The sequence below is a fragment of the Carettochelys insculpta genome, chromosome 8 (genome assembly GCF_033958435.1).
Source record: "Carettochelys insculpta isolate YL-2023 chromosome 8, ASM3395843v1, whole genome shotgun sequence".
NCBI lineage: Eukaryota > Metazoa > Chordata > Testudines > Carettochelyidae > Carettochelys > Carettochelys insculpta.
The window spans coordinates 47,620,302-47,640,889 of NC_134144.1; the positions used below are offsets into that span (position 1 = coordinate 47,620,302).

Here is a 20,588-nt window from a genome sequence, read left to right on the forward strand (position 1 = left end):
ATCAACTTGAAGTGATCATTGATTTGTTTAAATCCAGTCAAACTGAACTGCTGATTTGTACATTTTACAGGACCTTTAATTGTTCAAGTTCTACCAATTAATTGGTGATTTAGAAATGAATCCTTTTAATACTTTACAAGAATTTGATACCCTAAATCATGTTTGCAAACATTTGTTATAGATTACAATGTACCTCTTCTTAAAACATCCATACACTTCAAATATGCATATTAAGCAAAGGAAGACAAATGAAATTCCAATACTTATGCCACTGTAGTTTAACTGTTTGGTAGACTTCTGCTCCTTTTAATAGATTAAGAAAAATATGGTAAGAAGCTGAGCAGTTACATACAGTACAAAGATACACAAAGCCATAAAAATAACTGACAGTTCTTCAGTGAGGCACCGTACTGAAGGTACTGGAAACCGATTGTATGCTTCTAGTTACTATGTAAAAAGATTAGGCAATATTTCTGTACTTTAATGGCACAAAGTAGAGAAGTTTCCACACAGTCTTTGTGAATTTTTCTTTTTTGTTGTTTTTGCATATACAGTAGCTGCAGCATATCATTGCATTGCTCCCAAGCAAAAACACTTGCAGGTGACTTAGGCACAAGATTTAGGTTACTTATAAAGCTAGGAAAGGGGAAGTTTATAAAAGCTAATATTGAAGTGAACTATTTTGATTTTAAGAGAATTTAATATTTAAATGAAGGTTTCTCTCCAGCTGTGATGTCCAATATGCTTCCTGTTCGCCACATAAGGTGAATGCGGCTTGGCAGGCTGGTTTGGTTGCTTGGATGGTGGTATGGCGGCTCAGGGGCTCCCATGGCAGCTCCTTGAGTGCCACACGGCAATAGCTCAGGAACTGCGCAGCTTGGGGCTGGGCAGCTCCAGAGAGTCACTGGGGACAGGAGGGTAGGTTGCCTGGCTACAGCGGTGGTAGTGAAAAGGGCCATGTGGTGATGGGGTGTCTTGCTTTTGGACACCACTGCTCTACAGTGTTACAAACAAGTATTGTGTGAATACAGTCAAATTAGACTATAAAATTTATTAGACTAGCAAAAGTCAATCTAGTTTTTACTGCCTAGGCCAAGTACAAGTTACATGACATGTACAGTTAAAGGAAAGTTAGTGGCATTTATTAACACTATATGTTAATTATATGGTTAAACTCATACGTGTCAGGTATGAGGCTACTATTTTCTGTAGTATAGCTAGAAATACATAGAAGATTATTATAAAGGAATTTAAAAACTGTCCCTCCAGGAGTTTAAAATATTTTCCATTTGTAAATACTTCTTGTTTTAAGACAAATTCACATATTGCCCATAAACACATAGTATTTCCCCACCCCAACTCTTACTGCAACTCAAACACCCAATAAATATTTTCCCCTATAAATCTGAAGCATACAGCGAATGGCAGACATTTGTATCCAAGATGTAAAATCTCATTCCACAAGGTTGTTAAAAAAAAGGCAAACCAGACTGTTTTATAGCAGTTTGTATGTGCATCTTGGACTGCTGAAGATCACCACTCAGCCAGTGTTGGATTCAAATGAGACACCATACTATTGTGAGAGCTGCCACAATGCCGTTCAGTATTGCCATACTATAGCCCATGTGAAAGGAATGCCCCGTCAGTCTCCTATAGAGAAAAACAGAATGCTAATTAATAGAACAGAACACTAAGAATCCGAACTCACAATGAAGTTACTCAATGTATAATAAGGCATTTATGGTTTTAAAAGCAAAAACTGGTTAAGGAGATTGGAAAGTGACATACTGGTTTACAATTCAAGACGGGCTTTGGATAACTATGATGGCTTTAAAGAGGTTGTGACTATCAGAAGCAAATTAGATTCTCTTGAGCTCAGAGTGAGCTTCTGCCAATATTCACAAGAACCTCTAACTATAATACTTGCTTCCTCTCTGTTCAGACTCCAGAGAATTGAATAGGCATGAATATTTCTAATTTTAAGAAGCTAATATTGGTGAAGGGTAGAATAGGAGAAAGAGGAGGAGGACGGGATTGTTAAAATACTATTCATAAGCAACAACAGTACGCACAATTGAGCTAAGCACTATTTTATCTAATTATAAAGATGTTCTAGATTTCCAGGAGGAATCAGTACATTAAGAATTCACCAAAACACCCTGTTACAAAGAACAGCTTACACATCATACAAGTCCCATTTAAAGCTCAACCAAAGGAGAAGAAAATTTGTTTCCAACTGTTTTCCCACCACATTTTGTGACAAGACTATGAACATGCCCATCCCCATGTATTTTTCACATAAACAGTAGTATGTTTTTTAGGACAAACAGATAGTTCTGCAACCACTGGATCTAATTTATAAAATACAGTTAATACAAATTTTGCATTATAACCAGAATTATATTTTCTAAAATGTTGTGGCTGCTGATTCTGCAACAAAAAGCTATCACTTAAAATATGATGTTATGTTTTATAGTTCTGAAGCTAGCCTTCCACAGGTAAACCTGTGCCATGGAACAGACTGAGGAGTAGCTTCAAGGTATGAATGTCACTATTTGTCTCTTTATAACAACTCAAAAACTTGATAATGTAAAATAAGTGATTTAACAGATGATCATTTCACCAGTTACAGACAGATTAGCTGTATATTCTTCAGTATGGGACTCAGGCCTTGTCTACATTACCGAGTTCTGTTGCCAAAAATTGCCTTTTGGCAACAAAACAGTGAGTGTACACTGCAATGCAATTGTTGTCTGGAAAATGTTCAGTTTCAGTGACAAAAAACTTTCACTTTTATAAAAAATATTAGCTCATTGTATCACGGCAGTGCTATTGCCAAGGTTAAACTCACCAATTATACCATATGTAAACAAGTGTGTGAAGACTATGGGAGTAGAAGGCAGATATTTAGGGGCCATGAATGCAAGTCTGTAATGCAGGCCCAACAGGCTAAAGCCTGTAAGATTTCAGTTTATCAATGCTTGGTGTCAGGCTTAAGGAAACTTTACATGGGTGAGTTTATCTAAGACTAACCGTATGCCAATGAAACCACATGATCACTGTAAAAAAATGGGCCAACAGTGATACTACAGAAGGTGATGCTACAATGTACCTGTCCACACTGTAATACACCTAATTGTAACATCACAGTAAATTTAGCGCTGATTACAGGCTACTCTGGAAACAGTATGGCTATGGTTACACTACAGTGATCTGTCTACAGAAGCTACTGTCCCAAGAGATGCTCTGACAACAGAAATTTCACCGGATCATGTCTACACATAAAAGCGGATCGATCTTTTGATCCGCTCTGTTGACAAAATGCATTGTGTGTATAAGGCTCTGAGTTTTGTCGAGTGAGTTGTAATAACCGTAGCCAGAGACAAAAGTTAAGAAAAGTCTCAGATAATTTAGGAAAAGCAGGGCACCTCAGAATTTGTAGCATGTAGAAGTACAGGCCAGGAAAAGGAGGGCTGGAACTATCATATATACGTATAAAGTATTAGGCAAGGTCAGAACAAGGTACAAGTTTCCCAGGTTGTTGAGAGACTCATTAGACTATTACATTTGGGTATCTGACCATGTTTAAAGGTATTGGTGATGGCTTGGATCCTCTCAAATTATGAATGTATGCGTTAGTGTAACTTAAAATATAAACAAGATTTTTACTTGTAACTGTCACAGCTCCTTCTCTGTGTGTTCCACAGTCTCTCTTAATCGGAGAGAACCATAAAGGTTAACTTTCATCCTACTGGTCTGAAACTTGTAGCACCACAGGAGCTGAACAAACTCCTTAGGGACATTAAAGTTCAATCCTGAACTACCCAGTCAATTTAAGCAGCAGAGGGCTGAATTTCTAGCACGACTCCCATCAATGAGTAACTGCACTTCTGAGCTATGCTAATGTAACAGTAGTTCAGACAAGGAATGTCTGTTTAAAGGTGGCTCGACTGGAGCACATGCTACATCTTACACGGTCACAGTGCAAAAAGGAGAGGCATTATAAAAAGCTTTAATCACATTTAGGTGTATAAATCAAAAGATGAGCAAGTGTGTTCAATAATTTTTAATTTTGACATGTTTTAGAAAGTTTGGATTCAAAGACATCTTCCATTGTGTAATAAGCAAGGCTGCATTATTGCTTAACAGTGCCAAATTCAACCAGGTGTTCAGATAACATTTGGCACTGTCCAACTGATTTAATTTCCCATGTGACACCATATGGATTGCCAATCTGCTCTGTGCAGTTGAATATCAAAGAAACACCAGACAAAAAAGCCCTGAGGTAATACAAAGCTAAGTTTTCCGTCTATTTCAACAGAAATGTCATAACAGTAAATAAATAAATAAATAAATAGTAGATTGCTTTTATCTTTTAATTAAGCTGATATTTAAAAGAATAATTTCAGAAGCCAAACTTACTTATATTGAACAGAAATGAGATAGTGCACATATGGAAGAATGCTTATTTGTCTTCAATGGATAAAAGGAAAACATAATTTTCTGTAATCTACTATTTCACTTTGCAGGTAAAACCCCAGTGCAATTACGTATCAATTTAAGGAAATTACATTTTCTTGATAGTATCTTCAGCAAAATTAACACAATACTCTTTTCAGATATAGAACATTAAGAACATTCTCCCATGTGTGCAAAGTCACCCAAGCTGTTAATTCTGTGCTGCTTGCAGGAAACAAAAAAAAGGTAAAATTTTCAAAAGAAACTCAGTGACTTTCATTGAGATTTAGTAGTATAGGTCACTTATGAAAATGCAATTAAGGAAATTTGAAAATGTTACCTTAAAAACTTTACTTTAAAGTGTTTCCTTGAAGCATCTATCCTTACACCATTACAATTTATAAGACAATATTTGCTACTGCGACTGTTATCTAAGGTACCCACAACATTCGGTAAAAGCCCTTCAATCAGCTTTTCAAAAATCTTAATTCAGGAGCTGTCTCTGACACCCAAGAAATGGCAAACATTTTGTTAGCTTTTTCCCCACAGCAATATGTGAAATTTCATAGAATGTTGTACATTTGATCTTGAAAAGTAAGGATATTTTTAAACACTTCTTGAAATGAGCATAGCCTTCTCTATTTTACTGCTTATTTCTTCCACCATAAAATTAAACATTAAGTTTGCGTCTACACTAGCCCACTACTTCGAAGTAGCCGGCACAACATCAAAATAGCACGCGTTGCATCTATACGTGTGGTGCGCTATTTTGATGTTGAAATCAACGTTAGACGGCAAGACGTCAAAATCGCTATTCCTAACCGAAGATGGGAACAGCGCCCTACTTCGATGTTCAATGTCAAAGTAGGGTGTGTGTAGACAATCCGCATCCCGCTACTTCGAAATAGCGGGGTGCTCCATGGTGGCCATCAGCTGAGGGGTTGAGACATGCTGTCCAGTCCCTGCAGGGCTCTATGGTCGCCGCGTGCAGCAGCCCTTAAAGCACAACGGACCTGGATTTCCTGTGGCAGAAAGCTGAGATCGTGCAGGCAGCAGCACGTGCATGTGCTAGCCCTGCACGCTTTCCAGAGGCCCCAGTCCACACATCCACCAGCCATGGCATAGCCAGCCCCCAGCATGCCCCCAGCCAAATGGGGGGCCAAAAAGCAACAGGGACCCTCCTGGTCAGAGGCCGAGCTCTGAGACCTGGTGGGGGTGAGGAGGAGGTGCTCCATGTGATGGGGAGCAAGTGGCGGAAAAGGGAAGCATTCACCCGACTGGCCAAGGGCCTGGCCACCCAGGCTCACCCTGGCCGCTCTCCGGATCACATCCGGAGCAAGGTGAAGGAGTTTCGGCAGGCCAGCCAGTCTGGGGCTTCCCCCACCGCTTGCCCCACTACAGGGAGCTCAGGGCCATCCTGGGCCCCTTGGACACCTCCTCCTCCCAGGCCACATTGGACACCGCAGCCAAGGAGTCCCAGCGGGCCTCGGAGCCAGAATCCGGCCTCGAGGCCAGCCCCACACCCCGGGGCCCACCCGTCAGCATGGCGGAGGAGGGGTCCAGTAGTGAGGGAGGAGGGGTCCTCACAGACCTCCCCTCCTAGAACACCAGCCAGGCGTCAGCCCACCGGGGTTTCCCCAATCGTGGCAGTGGACACTCAGGTACGTACCCCACAGGACACACACCCCAGGCCCCAGACACAACCAGGAGCCCCACCCCTCCCCCAGCGCCTGTCAGCACCCACACCCATGGACAGCACTGCGCCGTAACCCCAAGGGCAGGGAGACCATGCAATGGAGACACCACACCCACCAATATGGACGGAGACCCAGCACCCAAGGAAAGATGCGGGGGGGAATGGGCCATGGGCCAGGGCACAGCACTAACAGCCTTCCCCTCCCTCTCCGCAGCTGCACCATCTGAGGCCCCAGGCAACCAGGCACCCTCCATGGTCCCCAAGAGCCCGCCAGTGGTCAGGCACCACCAATGAACGGTGACACCACCGAGGCCAGGACAGGCATGCCACCGCTGGACCCAGGGGATGGCCCCCATGGACCCGCAGCTCCTGGCAGCTCTCTGGGGGCAGGGGGAGGTGGCCGAGGAGAGGCTCCGCTTTGACTGGGAGGAGTCCACTCAGCACTGGGCGGTGTGGCAAGTATTCATGGCTGTACTCCAGGACATAGCTAGGTCGATCTGGGAGGCTGTCACCTAGCTCTCGCCCCCTGCTGCCCACCCCCACTGCCCTCCCCGTCGCTCCACTTGATGCCCCACCACCCCATCTGCCTCGCCTGCCACCCCACCTGCCATGCCACCTGCCACGCCGCCTGCCAGGCCCCCAGGACCAGAGCCCACTGGGACTGAAGACTGGCCTGTGGAGGCATCCCGATCGTACCTGCCGGTCCTCGGGGCCCCCAGCCGGCCGCACCAGTGACTGCAGACAAGGGGTAGCGACCTGTAGCCGCCGGGGGTCATGCCCCTCTATACCTACCCCAGATTGATGGGCTGATAGCCAAGCCATCCGCTGGTCCCCCATTTGTATATAGTTGTCGCCCTTGTATATTGGTTCCAGTTTTTGTTGTGCACATAAGAGAGTTTACCAGTTTTCAATAATCCACAGTTTTATCTTCCAAAGAACCTGAGATGTGTGCTTGTTGGGGAGATGGTGGGTGGGAGGCCCTCAGGGGAAGGCCAGGGAGGTGCTCAGGGTCTCCCTGATCAAAATGGGCCCGCAGGGCCTCATGGACCCATACCCCCTCATGGTGGGCCTGGCAACCGGGTGCAACAGCTGGCTGGGGGAAGCCCATGCCAACGTCACCTGCCCACCCCTGGACCAAGGCCTCCCCCTTGCTCTCAATAATGTTGTGGAGTGTGCAGCACACGCCCACAACCTGGGGGATGTTCTGGAGGCCAACATCCAGGTGGGCAAGGAGGCAACGCCACTGGCCCTTCAGGCAGCCAAAGGTCCTCTCCGCCACCTGGCAGGCATGGTTCAGTCAGGCATTGGGGGCTGCATCACTGCTGGCAGCTCAGCAGACCTCACCTCGTGCAGGGTGGGGGAGTGGGGGTGGGGGCCTTTAACGAAGTGGCCGGCTATGGGCCCCAGAGGTGCTTGGCAGCTGTGCAACCCCACCTGCAGCATCTCCGCCTCCCTTCTTTCGAAAGAGTGCTCACACAAATGTGGACGCTCCCTTTCAAAAGAACAAGACAGACTGTCGAAAGAGGCGGTCAGACCTGAGATCTGCCTTTGCCGTGTGGTTGTCTGCCAGGATTTTGATTCTGGCTTTCAATTTTGCCCTTTCGACAGCGGGCTCCTGTGCAGACACAGTCCAAAATCTCTGGTTCCAAAGAGCAAAAGCATAAATTTTTTTCAAAAGCATCTACTAATTTCAGATGCTTCTGTTTTTCGTTACCCCACCTGCCATACCACAGGCCTGATTTTTCCAGAGGTGATGAGCACCAATGCCTTCAATGACTTAGTTGCAAATTATGGACATTTAGCACCACTGCAAACAGGGCACTGTGTGTCTCAAGTTGAACTCTGAGGCATCCAAATATATCAACTAGAAATAAAGGCTTAATTCACCAGGAAAAGGTTGCTGGAACTCAAAAAAAAGGCAAAAGATGTTTCTGTTATAAGCCAGCCCCCCCACCCCCATTTAGCTCTCTCCCTACAATAAGTAATTTTCCCCTTTAGATAGTCTTACCTTCTGATCTACATCTACCCTAATTGAATTAGCTCTGATGTAACACTCCCATCTCGGTATCCCTACCATTAATTTCTTTTTCTTTCATGCCATGCTTCTGACCAAGTGAGTTATAACTCAGGAAAGCTTATGCCATAATAAAATTAATAGTCCTTAAGGTACCACTGAACTCCTTGTTGCTTTCTGCTGAAAAAAAAGAGAGAAGGCATCTTATACACTTTAGGTATGGAAGCTATTTTCTGTGTAAGCACACACTCTGCTGGCTAGATTACAAAATGCATTGCTGATTGATTTTTTAAAATGTATAACATTCTAGAAACTGAAATTCGCTCTAAGATTGTAAATTGTAAGTCCAACTTAAAAGATCAGAGGGGTAGCCGTGTTAGTCTGGATCTGCAAAAGCAACGAGGGGTCCTGTGGCACATTAAAGACTAACAGAAATGTATGAGCATAAGCTTTTGTGGGCAAAGACCCACTTCGTCAGATGCAGGTAGTGGAAATTTGCAGAGGCAGGTATAAATAGGCCAGAGCAAGGCTGGAGATAACGAGGTTAACTCAGTCAGGGAGGGTGAGGCCTACTACCAGTAGTTGATCTGGAGGTGTGAACACCAAGAGAGGAGAAACTGCTTTTGTATTTAGCTAGCCATTCACAGTCTTTGTTTAATCCTGAACTGAGGGTGTCAAATTTGCAGATGAAATGCACCTCAGCAGTTTCTCTTTGGAGTCTGGTTTTAAAATTCTTTTGCTGTAGGATAGCTACTTTTAAATCTGTTACTGTGTGTCCTGGGAGATTGAAGTGCTCTCCTACAGGCTTTTGTACATTGCCATTTCTGATATCCGACTTGTGTGCATTTATTCGGTTCTGTAGGGACTGTCCAGTTTGTCCAATGTATATAGCAGAGGGGCACTGCAGGCACATGATGGCATATATTACATTGGTAGACGTGCAGCTGAATGAACCCGTGATGGTGTGACTGATCTGGTTAGGTCCTGTGATGGCTCTGCTGGTGTAGATATGTGGGCAGAGCTGGCACCGAGGTTTGTTGCATGGGTAGATTCCTGAGTTATAGTTGCTGTGGTGTGGTGTCCAGTTGCTGGTCCAGGCTGAGGTTGATGGTGGGGTGGAAGTTGTTAAAATCCTAGTTGAATTCCTCCAGAGTCTCTTTCTCATGGGTCCAGATGATGAAGATGTCATCGATGTAGCACTTCCTCAACTCTCATCCACTAACACCCCGTCTCTACCTATGCTACATCGACGACATCTTCATCCTGGACCAGTCTACACAGGAGATCCGCTTCCTGGACACCATGGTCCAAATACATGACGGCCGCATAACCACCACCCTATCCTGTAAACCCACTGATCGCTATGCCTACCTTCATGCCTCCAGCTTCCATCCTAGACAGACCACACAATCCATTGTCTACAGCCAAGCGCTAAGATACAGCCACATTTGCTCCAACCCCTCTTACACAGACAAACACCTACAGGATCTTTACCAAGCATTCTTGAAAGTACAATACCTGCCCGAGGAAGTAAGGAAACAGATCAACAGAGCCAGACATATACCCAGAAGACTCCTACTACAGGACAAGCCCAAGAAAGAAACCAACAGAACACCACTGGCCATCACCTACAGTCCTCAGCTAAAACCCCTCCAGCGCATCATCAGTGATTTACAACCCACCCTGGATAGTGATGCCCAACTTTCACAGGCCTTGGGAGGCAGGCCAGTCCTTGCCCACAGACAATCTGAAGCAAATTCTCACCAGCAACTATACACCACACCACAGCAACCCTAACTCAGGAACCTACCCATGCAACAAACCTCGGTGCCAGCTCTGCCCACATATTTACACCAGCAACGCCATCACAGGACTTAACCAGGTCAGTCACACCATCACGGGTTCATTCAGCTGCACGTCTACCAATGTAATATATGCCATCATGTGCCTGCAGTGCCCCTCTGCTATATACATTGGACAAACTGGACAGTCCCTACAGAACCAAATAAATGCACACAAGTCGGATATCAGAAATGGCAATGTACAAAAGCCTGTAGGAGAACACTTCAATCTCCCAGGACACACAGTAACAGATTTAAAAGTAGCTATCCTACAGCAAAAGAATTTTAAAACCAGACTCCAAAGAGAAACTGCTGAGGTGCATTTCATCTGCAAATTTGACACCCTCAGTTCAGGATTAAACAAAGACTGTGAATGGCTAGCTAAATACAAAAGCAGTTTCTCCTCTCTTGGTGTTCACACCTCCAGATCAACTACTGCTAATAGGCCTCACCCTCCCTGACCGAGTTACTCGTTATCTCCAGCCTTGCTCCAGCCTGCCTATTTATACCTGCCTCTGCAAATTTCCACTACCTGCATCTGATGAAGTGGGTCTTTGCCCACGAAAGCTTATGCTCATATATTTGTTAGTTTATAAGGTGCTACAGGACCCCTCGTTGCTTTTGCAACTTAAAAGAGTAACTTACCATTAAGATTTTTGTTTATATAATTAAAAATAAAAGTCTTGATGGGAAGTTGATTTTTTATACAAAAATTACTCTTGGAAGCATTTAAACATTTTTATATCTATAAAATGAATTTTAAATGTATTTCCAACAATAATTTGTAAAGAGTTTTAAACTAAAATATCTGAATGAAATCAATACTATTCTAATTATCAATGTTCCACAGTAGAAAGAAAATTTGTTTAAACGTTCTCCCACTCCTGTTCTGTATTTAAAGCACACATACACAAGTTTCTGACTTTTCCTCATGAAAGTATACGTACTCTTTCAAAACATGCCAAGGAAAAGTGAAAACTGAGCAACAAGTATTAATTTCAAAACTGGAAATACAATGTGAATATACAAAATTTTGTCCATGCATTTGATTGTAAGGGCTGTTCATTTTACAAAGAAAATAAAGCTATATTAAAGGCACTCTGAATGGTCATATTTAATGTTAAAATATCCAAAACATCCACTTAGCATTCCTCCATGATACACAAACAAAAGAAAGACGTCTGAGTGATGTTTAGAGTTGCAGTTAAACAGTTTTTTTGTATTCTTATGAAAACGTGTTTTAACTTCCCCTACCCCATTAAAGGCAAAAGATTACAAAGTGAATGAAATTTTTACCTAACTTACTTCACTGAAAGTGTTGAGTTAATCAATGCACAAAATAAAGTGCTGAGACGTACCACCTCACTTGTCATTTTCAAAAGATGAATCATAAATGATTACAGGTACCACATTTTCCACAAAGCCCCACTGCTAGTGTTTATGGCTTTAGTCATATTTTCTACTGTAATATGCATCTTACATACTGCACAAAAACCTCAAATAATAAAAAAACCCAGAGAAAATGTCTACAATTTCATTTGGATAGAACCCAGATTTCAGCTGTAAGAGCAGATAAGTTTTCAGTAATAACTATGAGTTTAAGTTCATTATGTTCATTTAAAAAAGTCCCAACTCTAAGCACTCATTTGAACTACTGAATTTCCATACGCAATATAATTCAGTCAACTTGTTTGTCAGATATTCTTTTTCTACATAGAGTTTCTCTCAAGCAAAGTTTCTAATTAAGTAAATTAAAGGTATGTTGAAATTTACTGATTTGCAGCTGTGGCTTCAGTTTCTTAGTTTTAGACAGGGTTTGTGCACCAACATCATGGATGGGCAGCAGAAGATCAACAAATAATATCAAGGAATAGTGACAGAGAGATAGCTGTGTTAGTCTGTGGTCTATCAAAACAGATGGTGTGTATTCTATCTGTTTTGATAGACCACAGACTAACACAGCTATCTCTCTGTCACTATTCAACATGCAAGGCAGTACATTCAGCTGTTTGGAATGGAATTATTTTGTTAGTGTGTCAAGTGCTAAATATCAAGGAAGTACCTCAACTCCTGCATCAAGCCAGCAAATGGAGAGAAATTGGTAAACAGTCTTATACAGGCTAGTTTTAAAATCTTAGTTTATTGTACAGATTATTAAACAATCAAGCTGTTTTGGAAAGGTCCAGACCCACCAACTTAATACGCTAGTCCTACATCAGAATTGCTTGTTTTACTGCAGCTTAAGTCAGTATTTACAAAAACTAGAAATGCTACATAGAAGAAATTTCTATTCAAATAGTCATTCTGGCTTCTTGTGTGACAGAGTATTTTTTTTTTTTTAAACTTTACAATAGCTGAATCTCAGATTGAACTATATTGTGAAACGTATTGAAGTATGCCTATGAAAGAGCACATCATTACAGTTTTGGAAACCTTTTATCATAGCAATCAAGTTTTATTTCCAAATGCTTATAAAAATTATGAGAGTACAAGTTTAACTCTCTCAAGTTTAACTTAACATCATTTGAAATTTTTGACTTAAATACACAAACTTAACATCATTTGAAATGCTTTCTAGGTCATAAAATGCTCTTTTGCCTTTCAGATTATGTTTGAGGAGTAGCTGTGTACTACAGTAACAATTCAAATTTTGTTCCCAGTGCAAGAACTAAAGTTAAACATAACAGCCATATTTTTATTTATATCATTTTATGCAAATTATAAAAGTCTGGATATGCTATAGCTTCTTGCAATACCAAAAACTGCATAATGATATGTGGTTAATTTGGTGTAATATGTTTAATAAGCCTACTTTAATCGCAGAAATTCTTAATGCTCCTTTGCCAAAATACTACATCAACTTGCTTTAGCATATTCAAGGAGACTGCTTCACTTGCAATTGAAAAACAGATTTCAGCAGATTACTCCCCACATTGGTAGTCAAAACAGATACATTAGGAGCAAACACTATCTTTCTTTGGTAGGCAAGATAAGCCTAATTTTAATACAATTAGAGGTATATTTAATATTTCTACCTTTAACCTAAACGATCAGAATATTCAATCTAATATTCACTAAGGGCAAGTTTACCTGCAAAATTAATTTAACCTCAGTTATGCTAACATGTAGCCAGCGCAGTAATTGTATCAGTTTAACACATCCACACTACACTCCTTGTGTCATTAATACATGTCCTCACCAGATGAGCTTGCACTAATTTAATTGCCAGGGGGCTTTATGGAATGGTTTTTGAAGGCAGCAACTGTCGATGTACGTAATGCTACACCTACACCAACAAAGCATTGACTTAATCCATGAGAAAGTGTTTTGCTTCTTTCAAAGGTGGAGCTAGGTTGGATCAGAGGGGAAAATGTAGATACTTACAAAGTTAGGTTTACATAAATTGCCTTATGTTAACCTAATTCAGTAGTGTAGACCAGAGTTAAGTGTTAATTGACTCCTAACTCCAGGAAACACATTAAGACTTTCTTCAGTCAGAAGAGAGAAAGTTACTTTGAGGTCCTGCGTGCTAAAGTGTACTTAGTGTTTTTGAAATCTGTTTGTCCAAAGACAACAGAAGAGTATCAGACAATAAATCAACTGTTTGTGTTACTTTCTCAGCATTAGGACATTTACACAGAAAACCTTGTATCCAATCCATGTGCATCCAGATCAATTAGACAAGCCCTTAATGTGTCTTAAAACTTACACCCATCTTCATGGGGGGGCATGTTAATCAGGGTGACAGGCGATTACTAATGAAGTGCTGTGGTGAATACGCAGCACTTCATTAGGCTAATTCTCCCCAGCCTGTAGCCATGGTCACTTCCAGTCTGATGCTTCAAAGTTGCCATGGGGGAGAATTAGCCTAATGAAGTGCTGTGTATTAGTAATTTCCCATAGCCCTGATTCACATGCCCCCTTTGAAGTTGGGGGCAAGCGTAGACCCAGCCAAATAGACCAATGTGAAACTTATACAAATACTTCTCATATTGTACAGTGTCTTGTGAATAGAAAAGTTGATCATCCAATCCTTGCAATTACATTTATTATTTTAATGAGTACTTACTTAAATCGTGCAGGTGAAAGTGGAGTTGGAGGAAACATTCCAGGCTCAAAGGAATCAAAATAAGTTACCGTCCAAGAAAAGCTGCAGCATGAGAGCCCGGTCGTCAAAGCTAGAATAAATAAGCCCCAAAATCCTTCCGGTGGGGCGGGGGGGGAGATAAAGAAAAGTAACTGTAACACTGAATTTCAAAAAAAATTCACAGAACACAGCTTAGCTATATAAGTATAAATATTCTATATCCCTAAAACAAAACATTTCTAGTTCTTCTTTGATCTTAATCATATACCATTTAGAGAGGTAAGATAGTTCAGGTAATATCTTTTATTGGGCCAACTTCTATTGTATAAGCTGGGTCCTAAAAGTCAAGCAGCATAGCCGCTGCTTTTTGGATCTTTTGCCGACAAAATATTTCTACTCCCTAAAGTGGGAGAAGCGGGGTTTGTCAGCAGGACCACTTGCCAGCAATGTAGTGTTCAGACTCACACTTGCCACAGCAAAACTTGTCTTTCAGGATTTTTTTTTTTTAAAAACACTGCTGAGGTTATGTCTACATTACATAGCTTTTAATGACAAGGCTGTGTCAACACAGCTATGTCACTAAAGATCAGTGCATGACCAAAGCCTCAGAAGTGGCAAAATACTTCCACCCCAAGGAGTGGGTTGTGTTTTGTCAGGAGTAGACTACTCCTGTCAACAAAGCAGCAAAACTTTGTCCTTCAGAGGATTAAGGGGGCTGAGGTGGGAACAGTATGTAAATATAAGTACTGGTGGACCACAAAAGTTTTGTTGAACAGCCTGAAAGACAAAAGTTTTGTCATTCTATTGCCAGTGAACACACAGCCTACACTTCTGATGGATGACTCTTTAAGTACCCTGTTCTGTTAACTTCCCACTAATCATCTGGCATTGGCCACTGCAAGAAGGCAGGATACCGGGTTAGATGGACCATTGAGCCCCAGTACAATAGAACCTCAAAGATACGAACACTGGAGTTACAAGTCAACTGGATACACCAGGTGAACCTACAAGTAATCAAAAAGCAGCAGTAAATACTGCCACTGGGGCTCAGGGCTTCAGCTGGGGCAGGGGGCTCCTGACCTTCAGTTTCAGTCCCAGCACTCCCCCTGTAGCTTAAACAAACACACAGTCCACTAAAACCAGGAGTGGAACTGTGAGGAGCACTGACTCCTGGTGCTCCCTCCACAGGACTGAAGCTGGGAAAGGAATCATGGATCTAAGCCCTGCATCCCAACAGTCCATCGGGTCTAAAGCCCTGTCCTGGGGGAGCACTAAGGCTCAGATGCACCAACCCACCTGCATTAAGGGTGAGAAGCCCTGCCCTCATTTCTGCACATTATGACTGCAGCTCCCCACCCCCACCACCTACCCCCATAACATCTTGTTCCAAGTTACTGAACATTTCAGATTTCCAAACGACTCCATTCCCAAGACATCCATAACTCTGAGCTTCTACTTCATGGCCATTCTTGTGTTATGCTCTTACAAAGGACAAGGTACATGCATGCCCTCTATATCATTTTCAAACATGCGTAACTGTTCTGAGGAAAGTAGCTACTAAATGCAAATGATCCAGCTGTATGCTTCAACAGAACAAAGTAAAACAGGTAGCTTACTCATAGTTGGATGTCAGCCTTGCCAAAAAAAAAAAAACAAAACCCACCACCCATTTACCCTCCACTTGTAACCAACATGAAACAATTTCCTTTATAGTCCAACTTTTACAATGCTGACAAGTACGTGGTTAATGTGAACATTTCTTCTGGGCTCTACATGATTGGGCTCTGGCCATAAAAGACACTTTCCATCATGTGTTACTGTGGCAGTTATAGTCAGGAGAAGCAATTCAGTAAACATGGCCTAGCTATAAATAAACTTAGACACAAGCTCCCCCTACTTGTCCAAAAAGCTCAATACAGCTGTTATTAAAGACAAGCTACTCTAGCCAGGTCTGAGAGGCAGAAGCACTGAAAGAACCGTATGAACGCATACCTAAAAGGCCCGTTTCTACGCCATCTTCATTCTTCTCTTTCTCAGAGCGCAAATCTACAAAGAGAGACATCAGGTATGAAGCTTTTTCTGACACAACCACTTCGGAAACCAGCAGCAGGTGCCCCCTTGTGCCTCACCTACCCAGCGAAGGGGAGGGACAGCAGCGCCGGCTCTTGGACAATACTCCCTTTAACGCGAGGAGCCCTCAGCTACACCCCTGCTCCAGCGCAGCTCCGGGCAAGCTCTGTACCAGGAAGAGCGGCCCGCCTGCCTTACCTCTCTCTCTTACTACTGCCGGGCCCCGCCGGCCTGGGCTACAGACACAAGATCAAAACTACACTGTCAGGCCCCGCCTTCACCACGGCAGCCGCAGAGCCGGCCTCGACCTGGTGGTGCCCGGCTCTCCCCAAGGACCGCACCTCAGCTACCTGGCTGCAAGCAGGAGCGAGCCTTCCCCTTGGGCAATGGGCCCCTCACCTTTGAGCACGAGGCAAGCGATGGCCAAGAGAAAGGCGAGGGCAGAGACAGCCAGGAGGCAACACAGTACCGAGCAGGCCCGGGCCGGCCAACGTTTCCCCGCCGGCAGAGCCTGCAATGTGCCATTCCGCTTGCGGGGCAGCGGGTCTCCGCCCTGAGACACAGAGCCCCCACCCGCGACCACCTCCGCCTCCTCTTGCAGCAGCTCGGCCTGCAGATTCCGAGCCACTACTCCGCCCGCCAGCCAGGGCGTCCCGGGGGTGGTCCCCCGCCGGCTGAACCTGCCCAGCCGCCCGCCGCCGCCGCCACCCCCAGTCAGGGACATGGCGCGGCCCGTAACCCGCCCCCCCAGCAGAAAGGCGCGAAACGCGGACCGCAACCTGAGGCGGGACTGCCCGCCGTGGAACTCCTACTGCCGCGTCACCGAGCACCTACCAATCCAGCCGCGCGACGAGGCGAGCGGAGGAAACCGTCAGCCATTGCCGACCCGGAACAGAATGGAAAAGGCTGAACTCGGCTCGTACCACTTCACATCGACGAAGGGGAAAACAAGAGAACATCAGTAACTAGGCACCTACCAACTCCCACCCGAGGGGTGGTTGGGGATCACGCGCGGATATAAGTACTAGGAGACATGGGAAAGTGCTTCTTGCCCCCCTCCTGAAGTGTCAGTAGTTCCTTCCAGCTTCCTTAGCCCCGCCTGCATCACCCACGTGACCCTCTTCCCAGCATTCCCTCCACTCGTTCCCCCATCGCAGATTCTTCCCCTCGCGAGCGGCGCAGGCCAGCGCGAGCACCCCTCGCGCGCCCGCTCCCCCGCTGAGCGGAGGCCTTCCGCCAGCTCGACCGCGGCGGACGATCTGCCCTTCTCTTTCCTGTAGCGGTGCACGTTCGCTTGCCTGACGCGACTTCCTCGCGCGCCCGATTCCGGCGCGATTCCTTTCTCCAGCTCCCCGCGGCCTCCGTAGGCCCCCGAGCCCGGCCGGGGTCCCCTCGCTCCTGCCTGCCGGGCGCCGCCAACGGTTTCCTGTACGGCTTCCGAGGAAGACTCCTCGCGTCCTTCCGTGTGCCGGACTGGGCCGGGGGTCACCATGTCGGGCGGGGATTCGGCGGCAGCTGCGGCCTCCCCTCAGCCGCTCCCCTTCTCCTTGCCGAAGCCCCCTCCCCTCATGCAGCTGACGCCGGGGGACGCTGTCCGCTCCGTCGCATCCGCTTCGGACCAATCGCCGAAGAGTTCCCGGTTGGGAGGCCGTCCGGATTGGCCGAGTGGGAAGCCTGTCAGCCTCCTGGCCCCGCTGCTCCCGCCCCGCGGCGAGCCCGAGCCTCTGATGCCCTTCGGTCCCTCTTCGCGGCAGCCGATGCGAGGGAGGCTTCTGGGCAGATGCGGTGGGGGCAGCCTCCTGAACCCTTCCATGAGGCCGGGCGGAGTGGATAGAGCATCCCTTATGGTAAGTGCAGAGTTAAACAGGGGAGGGAGCGGGGCGGGGAGAGATGGCTGCCGGCTGTATCCTGCGGGGGCACCTGTTTTGTGGGCGTGTGACACTGTGGGAACAACTCCGTGCCCTTTCCCGAGGACCTGGGCTAGCGCCTGAATGGTGCCCAGAGCAGCAGGAGCCTGGCGGCACCGTCCAACCCCGCCTCTGGCCTTTCTTAGAAGCCCCTTCGAGGAGTTTTCAGGAGCAGCTCCAGTAGAGCTAGTGCATCTCAGGGTACTAATGCATCTTAGAAGGCTCCGATTGGACTTTGGCGGAGGGGGCTCCGTTCATTTGTGGGGCTGGCTTCTCCCACTGAACTCTTCTTAGACTGCGAGCTCTCAGAGATCTGGCTTTTCGTTTTGTGTAAAATGCTATGTGTTTTTCAAAAGCTGTCTGAAGCACAGTTCTGGGTATGTTTTGCTACCTTGTGTTTGTGCCCTGAGGGGCCAAGATTAAGACCCGAAGCAAATGTTTGTTTGTAGGCAACCTGGCAAAGAGCTGGCCTATGTGAGATCCCTAGGAGAGACAGTGCCCTGATATTGCTGGAATGGGATCTTCTCACTACGGTGAAGCTGAGAAGAAGGGCTTGTGAATTTGGGGGAAAGCGAATGCCAAGGATTTCCAGTTGGAAGAATAAAGGGGGAATTATTGAGATCAGAATGAATAAATGTTTGACCTATTTAGAGATTTAAGGAGGGACTTCCACGTAATTCATCCCTCCACCAGTTGATTATTTCTGTAACATCTGCAGTTTAAAAAAAAAAGGCGGAGAACATTGCTGTTTCTAGTGGGACATCTAAACTTGCTCAGAAGTTCAAACAGTATTTTGTATTACTTCCTAAAAGTGGAGTAAATCAATATGCCTTATTAACCTAAATTTTTTCACGTTTGTGTCTCAATTTTATTATCCTGGTGGAATAATATTACACCTCTTCTAGCATAATAAGTGTAGCCAGGGAAATATAAAGAAATTGTTTAAAAACAATTGTATATGCATGCTTTTTTTTGCTTGTATATTTGGTTTTTTGGTAATTGGGAGCCTCCCATAGAAACAAGGTCTTTTTTTTGGGGGGGTGGGGGGCGTTGATTTTTGTGTAAAGAATCCAATGATGTAAAATGTGGAATTATAAGATAGAAGCAGAATTACTTCTAAGGGAAAAGTCTTTTTACTTTTACTGTGAGTTAGTTTTTATATGGTTTTGGTTTGGTGACTAATAGTAACTTTTGAATTTCCTTGTGGAAAACTGTAATGATCAGGAACTGCAAATTGCATTACTCAGTCATCCAGAAACTGCTGTATTTACTTTTGATGCAGTGAGCAGTGTGTTTTTTTTTTTAAATAATTTTTATTTAAGGCACAAGAGATCATAGAAAAGTGTGAAGCCCCAGATAGTGTTTATTTGTCATGTCAGTGATACGTGTCATTGGAAAGCTGGGAATCCTTAACAAATTCTGAGACGGTTGCAAAGTAAAATCTCACTTCTCTGATTATCTGTTGCTTTTTTTATCCCATTTATTTTTCGTTTTGTTATACCAGTTGATGTTATATTGATAGCTAAGCTAATGTTGGTATACTGAAATAGGAAAAGAAGCAGGGTAGTCAACAGTGGTATGTTAGAAATCACATCTACATCATTTTTCAGTGTTTTGAAACTTGCTGCATTCAATAAGTTTTGCAAGGGCCCATTGAAATTAAAGGATAAAATAATGGAAAAACCTCTGATTACTTTTTCAGTTTAACCTGTGTCTTGGATGTTGCTGAAAGAAGGAATCATAATGGAGATACACATCTGTTTTATACAACTGAAGAGAGTTACTTAGTAATGAAAACCTACTATTAATAATGATTAGATGTCACTTGAGCTTTAAAGCCAAAATAACAGTTGCGCATCAGTGCAAGATCAGTCCTTTTAAAAAGTCCACCTCTGATAAGTTGGAGAAAATTTGATCATGGATTATCATAGACATACAGATTTGCCATTTCTGTATTTTTTCTGATTTCTTTTAAGGTTTTGAGTTTTATCAGTTGCTTACTTCTTGTTACTTTGACAACTTTTGAGGAACATGCTAATAATAATTAGATGGATAAAACTATTGAACAAACTGCTCTTTACAAAGTCAACTTCCATATTGTTTCATATTCTTGTAGATCACAGTTCTGTCCTGACACTGGGTTTTTTAGTGCCAGTGGTATTACCTTGTCAAGTGTAGATTCACTAATAGATTAATTTTTAGTAGAACTTATCGTTCTTTAGAACCACTTTTTTTATATTAAAAATAAAAGTAAAATATTTTGGTCATAAAAAGTTTAGTGTATGATATTGGTATTTGTAGGAAAAAACAAAATTACTAGAGCTAAGCTACAAGAAGCAGCATTGATGTTAAGGAATTTTCTGAAAGTTGAAGGGAAAAGATCTGTTTTTCTGCTTGTGTATGCGTCTGGTAAGCATAGTCAGATGGAATGGTACAGTAATCCCCTGGTATGTGCAATTTTGATATGCACTTAATTCACATTAACATGGTGGCATGGCTTCTTCCCAGCTTCCCT

At 43.9% G+C, this 20,588-nt stretch overlaps 2 protein-coding genes across 8 annotated transcripts in view; one reads left to right on the plus strand and one right to left on the minus strand.

The window, feature by feature from the left end:
- Positions 1-1,063: 1,063 nt before the first annotated feature.
- ARL6IP6 (ARF like GTPase 6 interacting protein 6) lies at positions 1,064-16,910 on the minus strand. The gene is made up of 4 exons (XM_075001855.1): positions 16,566-16,910; positions 16,089-16,142; positions 14,079-14,211; positions 1,064-1,650 (listed from the first exon to the last, which is right to left on the minus strand). Exons 1-4 carry the CDS (start codon positions 16,888-16,890, stop codon positions 1,557-1,559), a joined length of 606 nt encoding a protein of 201 aa, XP_074857956.1. The 5' UTR covers positions 16,891-16,910; the 3' UTR covers positions 1,064-1,556.
- A 197-nt stretch (positions 16,911-17,107) lies between these two features.
- The window catches only part of PRPF40A (pre-mRNA processing factor 40 homolog A), a 46,506-nt gene continuing 43,025 nt past the window's right edge, over positions 17,108-20,588 (plus strand). For 4 of the 7 annotated variants that reach the window (XM_075001847.1, XM_075001848.1, XM_075001849.1 and 1 more), the window contains exon 1: positions 17,108-18,013. In XM_075001847.1, coding sequence (XP_074857948.1) covers positions 17,657-18,013 — 357 coding nt within the window. In that variant the 5' untranslated portion in view covers positions 17,108-17,656. The remainder of the gene's footprint in view (positions 18,014-20,588) is intronic. The other 3 variants (XM_075001852.1, XM_075001853.1, XM_075001854.1) reach the window with 2 other exon arrangements.